General features: G+C 37.5%; 1 protein-coding gene across 11 annotated transcripts in view; it reads left to right on the plus strand.

Moving 5' to 3' along the window:
- gbf1 (golgi brefeldin A resistant guanine nucleotide exchange factor 1) overlaps positions 1 to 9,755 on the plus strand; it is a 126,096-nt gene extending 116,341 nt beyond the window's left edge. For all 11 annotated transcript variants that reach the window (XM_031906082.1, XM_031906080.1, XM_031906084.1 and 8 more), the window contains 7 exons: positions 1,165 to 1,315; positions 1,940 to 2,070; positions 2,856 to 2,957; positions 3,316 to 3,429; positions 3,935 to 4,112; positions 7,017 to 7,112; positions 8,182 to 9,755. In XM_031906082.1, the coding sequence (XP_031761942.1) occupies positions 1,165 to 1,315; positions 1,940 to 2,070; positions 2,856 to 2,957; positions 3,316 to 3,429; positions 3,935 to 4,112; positions 7,017 to 7,112; positions 8,182 to 8,459 (1,050 nt within the window). In that variant the 3' untranslated portion in view covers positions 8,460 to 9,755. The remainder of the gene's footprint in view (positions 1 to 1,164; positions 1,316 to 1,939; positions 2,071 to 2,855; positions 2,958 to 3,315; positions 3,430 to 3,934; positions 4,113 to 7,016; positions 7,113 to 8,181) is intronic.
- Positions 9,756 to 12,585: the final 2,830 nt, after the last annotated feature.

A 12,585-nucleotide genomic window follows, 5' to 3' on the forward strand; every position in this document is an offset into this window, starting at 1 on the left:
AAAGAGCTTACAGATGCTTCTGTAAAGCGATAGCCCAGTTATTCTCAGTTGTTTTTATGGGTGGGATTTGGTTAATTAATTTAAATGTTTTTAAGACGATCCTAAATAACGTGCTACTGTACAACGTGCATTAGCATACTGTTATACCGACTAATACCTGGTATTGCCTCCACAAGCTACAGGCTTAAGGCTGGTGCTTCCAGACAAGATTTTGAATACAATGTGATTTGTTGAGCATACATTTAGTACATTTGGATGCAAAGGGCTCAGGGTACTGAGCACACAAACACCCCTATAGGTTTGGTCAAGCTTGACTTAAGTTGTTAAAAAAAAAAAAAATAATGTATTGGTATAGTTCACACAGTCGCATAAAACTACTAATTAATTGTGTCAGTGTTATTGATAACTTCTGTTTGTCGTGATTTGCAGGACCACTTAGTCAGGTTCAGGTACCTACACACTATTGTATATTGTATGTATATATAATATACGTGATATTTAATGCCTTTTCTGAAACACAGGGTAATGGTCTTATAGCTGAGGTTTGGGGTTATCACCTACCGAGGTATTGTCTTTAAGCTTTCATATGATGGACTCTTATTGTGGATATCCTTTTTATATTAGTTTTCATATTTTCACAGCAAGCCAATTTTGAATCAATGAGGGCTGATCAATCCAAGTTACAATTTGCCTTGTTATGCCATGTGTTGGTGACCCATCTAGAAATGTATTATCTTATGGCTTTTAAATTTCTACATGTTAAGTTACACAATGTTTTTAATGTAACCACATGATGGCAGTGGTGCAGCAAGTATATAAAAGAGCTGCTAGTATTGAACATATTGCACATATAATTAAGGGTGTTAGTACCTGTAACATGTTAGGTATTGAGGCTCTGATTTGTTGGTCTTATGTTTCTACACTCCCTGACCCTCCTAAAAGCATCTTTTTCATTGGTTCTGGTTAGTGCAGCAGTATAAATGGCGACTAACATCCTTGTTTAACAAGTTTCCAGTAGTGTCCATTCAGAATAAAATCATTGAAAAACTATTTTTATATGTGTTGTTGTGATATTATATTCCCAAAGATCTCTCATACTGATAGTATACATTTTTTGTCTGTTGCCTCAAAGTTCTGCAGCTCATGGGTGTCCTTTTCTTTTAGCTTTTGGACCTAATGCACACACTTCACACAAGAGCTGCCACCATATACAGTTCTTGGGCAGAGGAACAGCGCAACCTAGAGACAGCTGCTGAGAAAATTACAGCCGATTCTAAGACACTGTGGTCAAACTGTTGGTGTCCTTTACTGCAAGGTGAGGGAAACATTCCATTTTAGCAGTAATAGCAGTAGCGATAAAAATTCAGATTAAAATGTAAGAATTCCTAAAGGGTTATTTCTAACTCCCTCACATCAGATGTATTCAGCAAAGGCCTCAGAAGACTGTTGCAAGTCCTCTTCCTCTTTTCATAATTGTAACTCAAACCAAATACAAAGCAAAGCAGAGTTCCTGATACCCTGTCCTTAAGTGTGTCATCTTAGCTCGCAATCGTCACCCTGCAGAACCTCAGCCACACTAGGGTTAGTTATTGAATTATAACTAATTAATAAATGGTTAATAACAAATGTATAACAAGAATAGTGTATAAAGGGAGGTTAGAACTTCCAGATCGTATTAATTAATTACAGATTTATTTTCTCCAATAAACTACACTGTGTAGACGAAACTTGAACAATGGATCTGGCCCTTAACCTTGTCTATAATGCATAGCATGAACCTTTAAATGTATCTCTTATTTTCAATTATCCAGCAGTCTTTATATGGCACTTTGGCTAGTAACTCATAGGAACTGGCCATGGGCACCAGGAACTCAGGGAGTGATTTGAGTTCCTTATTTCTTCCTCCTAACTGTATGCATGTTTTCAACATTTTTCTCAGGTATTGCTTGGCTCTGCTGTGATGCTCGGCGCCAGGTCAGAATGCAGGCTCTCACCTACCTGCAAAGGGCACTTTTAGTCCATGACTTACAGGCTCTTGATGCACTTGAATGGGAATCATGCTTTAATAAGGTCAGGCAATATAAAATACAAATTTAAATATAGAGATTTTATGAATACTGCTTTTTTTTTTTATTCTGTCTTTCAAGTTTAGTAAATGGGGAAACATTATACGTTTGAAATTAATTCAGTCTTTAAAATTATTTGCTGTACTCACACTGAGCTGTATAAATGTTGGTTTACGTCTGACAGTTCAAAAGTAACAGGCATTATGAATCTTATAATACTAATATGCTTGGAGCATAATTACTTTCTTGGAAAATATAATGAAGTGTAGTGGAGCTCAGGCTGCATTGAGTAGCAGCAGAATGTCTCCTTTTTTTACCCCCCCCCTTTTTCTGCCATTTAATAATTTATTATCCTTCAGTGCCTGTTTTTCCCTGTGACTGTAGTGGGCACTGGCAGGCATGGAATTGGCCTGTCAGAGCGCACATGTAGCAAATTTCTGCACAGAAAGACTTTCTTTACAGAAATCCACTGTATGCCCAATTAGCATCAAGGTTACATGAAGCAGCTTTATTCACAATCCTGGTAAGATGCCATGGTTCCCGCCTTGCCCTGTGACTGAAATGGCACTGGGTTTCATTCATATTTTGCAAAATCCTGACAGTTTACAAATGTGTTTTTTTTTTTTGTTTTTTTTTTGCTTTTTCCATTCAATATATTGTACATAATCTGCAAGGATAAATATTTAATACCTTTATGAATTCTTCATGTATTCCTATACAAATTTAAATTTCAGTCTGTTCCATTAATTCATGTTATGTTGTAATATTACTTTGTATCTCTCTATACAGGTGCTATTTCCATTGCTGACCAAACTATTGGAAAATATTAGTCCAGCTGATGTTGGCGGGATGGAGGAGACCAGAATGAGAGGCTCCACTCTGCTCTCAAAGGTATCTTTGTTTAAAATTCTCAAAGGAGTTAGGGGTTTAATAAACCAAACAGGTTTCATGGATGGTTTTAGGGACAATGTTTATGGTCTTGTCAATGTTCTATGGATTAGGGCTCACCAACAGTGGGCAAATTATTCATATTGTGTGATGTATTTTTACCAGCTCACATGATTTGCAAAATTTAGTGAAAAGTTCTTCTTCAGGGATCATAAATCTATTTCTCTCCTTTCTGCAATTCTATATCCCAGTAAATGAGAAATAAGTGCAGCATTTTCAGCTGCCTTGTTGCATTTCTGTATAATGCAGTATTCTAACTATTTTATATTGCCATTATTATTATGTTTATTTCTTCCTATAGGTATTTCTACAGCATCTGTCTCCTCTTCTTTCTCTGTCGACATTTGCTGCCTTGTGGCTTACTATTCTTGATTTCATGGACAAGTACATGCATGCTGGCTCCAGTGACTTACTGGTATGGATTTCATGTGTATTTTTGTGTGTGTGTTTTTTCCACAAAAAAAAATTTAAGCATATCAAATACATCGGCCCAGTTTGGTTATAGCGTACCTTTCTGCTTTATTTAACCCTCAGTCTGGGAGTTTAAAAAGGGCAGCTTTAGCACAGTCCTGTTTCTTTAAGAGATGAGTTCAGTGGGGTTATGTATTTTATAGCTATTTGTAGACCTTGGAATCCTGGTAAATGATGCTGCATTGACAGTTACCTGCTGACAGCTAATCACAGCACTTCCTAGTCCCACACTGATCTTGGATTATGAAATAGGGAATGTTTTATAACCCCTAGGAAAAAAGTAATTGGAGTTTAGAAACAGATGGTGGGGGATCATGGTTATGGTACTTTGTATCATTACTATTGACTGTTGTTTTTTAAAAAAAAAATTCTTTGTGTACTTTAATATTTCTTAATAAAAGTAATATCCCGCTAATTATTTTTCTATACTTTTCTTGTCTCTGTTCTAGCCTGAGGCAATTCCAGAGTCACTGAAAAATATGCTTCTCGTAATGGACACTGCCGGAATATTCCACAGTGCAGACTCGCGGACGGGCTACTCTGATTTATGGGAGATCACGTGGGAAAGGATAGATTGCTTTTTACCTCGTCTAAGGGAAGAACTGTTTAAACAAACTGTGATACAAGGTAGGCCCAATCTATAATTTTGCTGAGATTGTATTACAGTATAATTATGTACCGACTGTGTCTTCCGTTATCTCTAATCTTAAAGGAAAATTCAATGAGGAGTCAATATGTTATCAGCATCAGGCTACCATCTAACTTATTTTTCCCAGGTGTCCCTATTCAGATTTAGACTCCCAGGTGTGCAGTCTCAGTGTGAGCCTGGGATGCCTGGGAAAGGTAAGTTAGATGGTAGCCTGATGCTGATAACATATTGACACCCCTCAGTGAACTGGGGTTTCCGGCAGTTCAATATGAGAGGTTACTGAATGTATTAAGGGACTTCATGATATCCTGCTTTTTAACGGCCAACCAAAGGCAATGTACCTAGATATCCCTCTATAAAGGAGAAGGAAAGCCATTTTAGTATTTTACTGCCAATAGATTTGCCACATTAGTGCCACCTAGAACAATATATTTATTCTGCAGAAAGCATTGCCATACCTGCCTTTTTAAGTTGCTTCCGGTTATAGCTGAGATCACACATTCCTAAGGGAGGGGGGAGGGAGTTCTTAGCATTCTGGTGGGAGGGGGGAGCAGGAGAGAGGAGAGAACTGCACAGACTCTGGCCCGTGGAATTAAGGATGTTTCTGAGAGAGGAAGTCAGACAGTGGAACATCATGTTTACAAAAAAGAGACAAGAAATCCTGTGTTTCTTTTGATAGAGTACTCAGGGCAGCATTACTCTAAGTGCTTATGGCTGTGTTTACATAGACCTTTTTGATAAAGCTTATTAGTTTTTACCTTCCCTTCTCCTTTAAGGAATATCTTACTAAGTAAGATTCCCTACTTTCAGACTAGTTAGCCCTCTTCTATGTATATGGTTTTATCTAGTAGAATTAAGTCTAAAACAACTGGACTTTTATGAGTTTTTCTTGAAAACGTTTCACCACTCATCCAAGTGGCTTCTTCAGTTCAAATGACTGGTAGGGAATTCCCCGGTATTTAAACTCTTGATGGTAGTAGAGATGGTACTACCATCAAGAGTTTAAATACCGGGGAATTCCCTACCAGTCATTTGAACTGAAGAAGCCACTTGGATGAGTGGTGAAACGTTTTCAAGAAAAACTCATAAAAGTCCAGTTGTTTTAGACTTAATTCTACTAGATACTGTATATCATGACCTGGATGAATGAGAATCTTCATAGATACAGTGGTGTGAAAAACTATTTGCCCCCTTCCTGATTTCTTATTCTTTTGCATGTTTGTCACACAAAATGTTTCTGATCATCAAACACATTTAACTATTAGTCAAAGATAACACAAGTAAACACAAAATGCAGTTTTTAAATGAGGGTTTTTATTATTTAGGGAGAAAAAAAATCCAAACCTACATGGCCCTGTGTGAAAAAGTAATTGCCCCCTGAACCTAATAACTGGTTGGGCCACCCTTAGCAGCAATAACTGCAATCAAGCGTTTGCGATAACTTGCAACGAGTCTTTTACAGCGCTCTGGAGGAATTTTGGCCCACTCATCTTTGCAGAATTGATGTAATTCAGCTTTATTTGAGGGTTTTCTAGCATGAACCGCCTTTTTAAGGTCATGCCACAACATCTCAATAGGATTCAGGTCAGGACTTTGACTAGGCCACTCCAAAGTCTTCATTTTGTTTTTCATCAGCCATTCAGAGGTGGATTTGCTGGTGTGTTTTGGGTCATTGTCCTGCTGCAGCACCCAAGATCGCTTAAGCTTGAGTTGACGAACAGATGGCCGGACAGTCTCCTTCAGGATTTTTTGGTAGACAGTAGAATTCATGGTTCCATCTATCACAGCAAGCCTTCCAGGTCCTGAAGCAGCAAAACAACCCCAGACCATCACACTACCACCACCATATTTTACTGTTGGTATGATGTTCTTTTTCTGAAATGCTGTGTTACTTTTACGCCAGATGTAATGGGACACGCACCTTCCAAAAAGTTCAACTTTTGTCTCGTCGGTCCACAAGGTATTTTCCCAAAAGTCTTGGCAATCATTGAGATGTTTTTTAGCAAAATTGAGAAGAGCCATAATGTTCTTTTTGCTTAAAAGTGGTTTGCACCTTGGAAATCTGCCATGCAGGCCGTTTTTGCCCAGTCTCTTTCTTATGGTGGAGTCGTGAACACTGACCTTAATTGAGGCAAGTGAGGCCTGCAGTTCTTTAGATGTTGTCCTGGGGTCTTTTGTGGCCTCTCGGATGAGTTGTCTCTGCGCTCTTGGGGTAATTTTGGTCGGCCGGCCACTCCTGGGAAGGTTCACCACTGTTCCATGTTTTTGCCATTTGTGGATAATGGCTCTCACTGTGGTTCGCTGGAGTCCCAAAGCTTTAGAAATGGCTTTATAACCTTTACCAGACTGATAGATCTCAATTACTTTTGTTCTCATTTGTTCCTGAATTTCTTTGGATCTTGGCATGATGTCTAGCTTTTGAGGTGCTTTTGGTCTACTTCTCTGTGTCAGGTATCTCCTATTTAAGTGATTTCTTGATTGAAACAGGTGTGGCAGTAATCAGGCCTGGGGGTGACTACAGAAATTGAACTCAATTGTGATAAACCACAGTTAAATTATTTTATAACAAGGGGGGCAATCACTTTTTCACACAGGGCCATGTAGATTTGGAGTTTTTTTTCTCCCTTAATAACGTAAACCTTCATTTAAAAACTGAATTTTGTGTTCAATTATGTTATCTTTGACTAATAGTTAATGGTTTTTGATGAGCAGAAACATTTAAGTGTGACAAACATGCAAAAGAATAAGAAATCAGGAAGGGGGCAAATAGTTTTTCACACCACTGTATATGGTTTTATCATCTTTCATTTCTACTTCTATAAACTTTGTTAAACATATAGCATTTAGCATGTTTGTAAGTAAAGATTTTGCTGTTTATCTAGATCCACCCAATATAGTTACAACAGAAACTCCTGTTGAGCCAAGACCTCCCCCTCAATCAACTCAGTCAGAGAGACCAGCGGAGCAGGGACCTTGTGGTAAGTTTTTCAGGTGCCATAATCCAGTGCTATTATGATTAGGACAGTGGCTCCCAAACTGTGGATGGGACTTTCCTAGATATTCTGAAAGCCCTTTTGCAGGGGTCAGTTAGAGCAATATTTGTGCTGAGGATTTATTATTGTCCTAGATATTCTTAAATCTATTACTGACCCATCAATGTTTTGGCTCTGCATATATTGGGCCTCCATTTGATGACTTGTTTAATTTTACAGAGTATTATTTATTTATGTGGACACAAAATGGAACAAAACTTATCAGGGGCCTTTTGGAAGTGGTTAATGGCAAAAAGTAGTCATCGGTCAACAACATCCATATATATATATATTTTTTTATTTTATATTATAAATATGTAACTTGAGCAATACAAAGTATCTCAGCTAGTAGTATTTATTTTACATTTACCTGTGCTTCAAGTAGCATACTTATAGTTTTGTTACAACCACTCTCAATCAGTGTCAATTAAATCACCCCCTCTTTACTCTTCGCAACTTTCCATAGACCGATGGGACACACTGTGTCTGAAACACAGGTAGTGGTGGTAGGCAGACCTGCACTAAGAAATGTACAATGAAAAAAGCACAAATCTACTTCCAATACAAAAAAGCCATGCATTTATTTCATGAGGTACAACATGACACCAATTGACACCCTGCACAATGTTTTGGGGAGGTGTGTAACCCAATGCCATTGGTGTCATGCTGAACCACATGAAATAAACACATGACTTTTTTTGTATTCACTCACACCCCACACTTCTTTTCCCTGCATTAAGAAATGGTCTGGCAAGCAAGTTACACAGTAGCCCACCAAGGGATTGATTGGGAACAGAGCATGGCAATGGAGCATTGAGGTTGGACTTTTAACCATACAAGCTTGTTTGATAATACAGTGGAGTGCCTTGTTTGATAGCAAGTTATTTCCAGGTCCAACCATAAAGCTCACAGTGTTGGCTTGACACAAATTGGCTTTACATTCTATTTTTCCTATATTTTCCTGTTTTTAACCATGCCAACCAAAAAGTCATCACTTTTATTTTTCTCCCTACAGACTCAGAGACTCAAAGTTTAGCAATCTCATCTGCTCCAGTAGTTGGATCAAGTTCTTCCTGCACCCCAGTTAGAGTCAGCCCTGTAACAGATATACCTCCACCTATAACTCAGTCTCCAGTCATCCTGCATCCTCTGACCTCCCCGCTGCAGGTGGGAGTGCCACCCATGTCGCTGCCAATCATCCTCAACCCTGCATTAATTGAAGCTACCTCTCCAGTTCCGCTCTTGTCCACTCCCCGACCTGCTGATGTATCATCTGTCTCAGAGGTCAACTAACATCTAATGTTGGACCTTGGTGAACTTGCAATGGTGCTGGTTAACTAGCTACCATTTTATTTAAATATTATAATTATATAAATATACAGCCGCAAACAGAAAAACAGATGCTGGGATAACGTCTGGAAGAAGCAAGACTGTTTTGCAGTCCTCTTTTCATTTGTATCTTGGTGAAATATGGAATTATATCATAACCCCAAGCTCTATTTTCATTTAATAAAATTTTAGTCTCTGGATTCAGCAAGTGAATTCTAGAGCCATTTGCTTTAGTTTTGATGTGACATTCCTTTGCTAAATCTGATCAGCATGCATGGAATAAGTGCTGCTGTAGATTTGCACATTTGGAGAGGAGCTGTTCTTATCGATGTCCTTAGTTTGACTGTCGCTTTTAATCATACCTGTACCCTTTGCATGTCTGCAGTATTTCACTCCTGTTCCTTCCTCCTACCTAGCCAATTAATTCAACATAAAGGGAATGAAGGTGCTAGTTTGGTTTTTTTTTTGTTTTTTTTTATGCCCAAGTCACCTTCACCAGGTAAAAAAAAAATTGCTTTTGTAAACGTGTATTACTGATAAGTTATATTACTACTGCATACAAAACCCAGGGTATGAAAATAGTCTAGACCCGTTTCTTGGACTCTACTTGTGAAATGAAGCAGCAGGTTCAGAGCAGCGGCAATGGTAATTCATGACTGCAAATTAACTTCACTTTATAACCAAGTGGTAGATGGCAAAAAGACAGCGATATTACTGTGTAAAGACAAAAACTGTCTATTTTTAAATCTCATATTTTATTTTTATGTAAATAAATGAAATGTGTTTTAGCCCCATGCAATAAGTTATAATGTTTTCCTTGCCCAGCCTCCATCGCATTTATGTTTCATGCACATTTGCCTGCAAAGGGACAAATGGTGTCCCCCTGGTACCGTACTATCCCATTATATTCTTATATTCAATTATAAAGTGGAATGTGCTGTTGATAACTCTCCCAGGTATATGGGTCAGTAAATAGGCAGTACGCTGGCCCATTTTACATCCAAGTTTAGCCCAATTTATGTTTCACTACAGCTGCTTTTTCTTCTTTCCCTTTAGCACAGTTTGTAACCCACCTGCCCATTTTTCCATTTCCATATTTCTGTCTGTTCTATGGCTGCTGAGATTTACAAAGAAACGCTATAATTGTACTGTTTGCACAAGCTCTGTAAAGCAGGACATTAGCAACTACAAATAATGTATATAGCAGATACCAGAGGAAAATGTTCTTTTTATGGTGTAATAAAGTTCGTGTAAATTCAATTTGTTCTTTCGCTGTCATACTCATTTACTAAGTTGTGATTGAAAGGGAGATTGAAGTGTGATTGAAAGTTGTGATTGAAGTGCATCCTATACCTTAATACACTGTAATATATTTATTACATATATAATGTATAATACATAGCATTTAATGAAATAATGTGGCCCTACTGTAAAGTAGGATATCAGAAGTTGGCCTGCAGCCATGTGACCATATCTTTATATATGTCATATCACCACTCTTACATAATAAAACATAAAAAGGTTATGTACATGTATAAAATATCTTTCCCATTTGGAAGATCCTTTCACCCAAATGCTTGGAATACTACATATTCCACCTGCTGGTGGTCCACACACAATACTACACACAAATACTACAAAACCTTGGCCATCCACTGCCCTTGGCAGGGCAGCCAGATGCCAAATGTAACCTTCCTATCCTAAGATTTGAAGCAGAATAATGATTGACATTTTTAAATATGTAGATCTATTAGTCAAGCAGAGATTTATTGCCCTTTGTACAACTGTATCAGTGTTTTTCGTTCCCACAGAATGTAAAATTCATGCTCTCTGAATAAAAACTTTGAAGTAATACAGAACATGGATTCTATGTATGATCTTGGTATAAGGGTTACACACACACACACTCTCTCTCTCCTCTCTCTCTCTCTCTCTCTCTCTCTCTCTCTCCCCCCCCCTCTCCCCCCCCTCCCCCACTGGGATTTTGACCAACAACCTAACTATATGCAAAAACTCGTGTATGGGATCTATGAACTAGAATGCTAGGGACTTGGGGTTTTCTGGATAAGGCATCTTTCCATAATTTGAATCTCCTACCTTAAGTCTGCTAAAGATAATTAAAACATTAAATAGGACCCATTAGGATTGTTTTTCACCCAATATGGATTCATGCAGTTTAGTTACCATCAAATACAAGCTACTGTTTTATTGTTAAAGAGAAAAGGGAAATCATTAAAAAGATTGTTTGCTAAAAGTGGTTTGTATGGGAGATGCACTTCCTGTAATTGGTTCCTAATGACACAGTGATAAGATGTAAAGCTGCAAATTGCAAGCTTTGAGGTGATTTTTCAGAAATTATGTTGAGCGGTTGCCACTGTATAAATCAAGATCTATATCAAAGTACAAAACTTTCCTCCTATATCCCATAAGAATCTTATACACCTTTATACAAGCACACCAGCTGTTTCTATGATCTATTTTCATCCTGCCATAGATGCCAATTTCTTTCTGTTTTCTGCGTAGATACATACAAAATGAACTAAGCAAATCAATCCATAAATATATCTGGCTATAATCACTTTAACAGTTACACAATAAATAAAATCCTCCTCAATCATCTGGAACAATCAGTTCATCAAATAGTCTGCAGAAACAATAACAATGGGGAAATTATCTTCAGATAAAGGTAAAAATTAATACTTCCTATATGTGAACTGAGAGGGAAAAATAAACGTCAAATTGATGGTGATGGCACAAAAGCAGATGAGGGAATAACTATACCCCCAGAATGAATACTTAACCAACAGATTATATTATGTTAAGGGATCTATATATATATATATATATAACTCTCAACCATATATATATATATATATATATATATATATATCGGTAAGTATTGCCCTTTTACATTCTTTCCTGATCCACCATTTAGTGATGGGCTGTGTGCTCCCTCAGAGATCACATGACCAGAAATAATGCAGCTCTACCTGTAACAGGAAGAAGTGTGGGAGTAAAAGGCAGAACTTTGTCCATTCATTGGCTGATGGGGCTTAGCATGTATGTGTGACTTGGCTTGTTTGTGTGCACTGTGAAAAGTATTATCGCAGGGGGTGTCCCTTAGTACTTGGCAATTTTCTATTTAGGATTACCCAATAGCATATTCTACTAAAAATAGTATATTTTTATGAAAATGGTTTATTATGACGAAGGGTTTTACATATGAGCTTGTTTATGCAAAATATTTTTATAGTGACCTACATTGTTTGGGGGTGTAGTTTTCCTTTAATTCAAATATGCTGTAAATGGTAAAGATACCAGAGTCTGTATAATAAAGGCCCCCATAATAGACTGTGGTGTCAGTATAAGTAAGTGAGAGCCCCCGAGGCATCTCAGGATGTCACTGCCAAGAAAACATTTTTGGAAGAAACTTGAATTAATTGCCGACAGATTTACAAAAAAAACTTATAATCAGAAAATCTCATGTTATCGATTTAAATAATGCAAAAGAAACTTAATCACATTCTACTATTAGTTTTCAAATTATTGAATGTTTTCTATAATTTCAAACCAGCTTCAGTTTTGACTCCTGCCACGGACTTCTACAGAATCGCGCCTGCTTTTAGCTGCCGTTTGAGTTTTTATTGACAAATGTTATTCAGAAAACGAATAATAGCAACTGAGTTTTTTCACTGCAAAAAGTTGGCTTGCAGCCCTGTGACCATATCTTATATATGTCATTTCACCACACTTACATAATAAAACATAAAAAGATTAGGTACATGTATAAAATATCTTTCCCATTTGGACGATCCTTTCACCCAAATGCTTGGTTGAGAGTTTGTACCAATTAAATAATCAAAGGGCTATTTGTAGATTATACCATTTTTTGTGGGGGGTTTCATTTGGGGTTCATTTTTGGTGGATTCAATATTCAACCAAAAGTTATGGATTTGATGCACAGCTACAAGAAACCCATATTCTATAACCTTTCCAACATATTAATGTGCCTCACAGCAAGTCACTCTGCCCAGCACTAGTGTGAGCCTGAAAGAGTTAAAGCAGTGATCCCCAACCAGTGGATGTTGCT

This window comes from Xenopus tropicalis, chromosome 7 (assembly GCF_000004195.4).
Source record: "Xenopus tropicalis strain Nigerian chromosome 7, UCB_Xtro_10.0, whole genome shotgun sequence".
In the NCBI taxonomy this organism is placed as follows: domain Eukaryota; kingdom Metazoa; phylum Chordata; class Amphibia; order Anura; family Pipidae; genus Xenopus; species Xenopus tropicalis.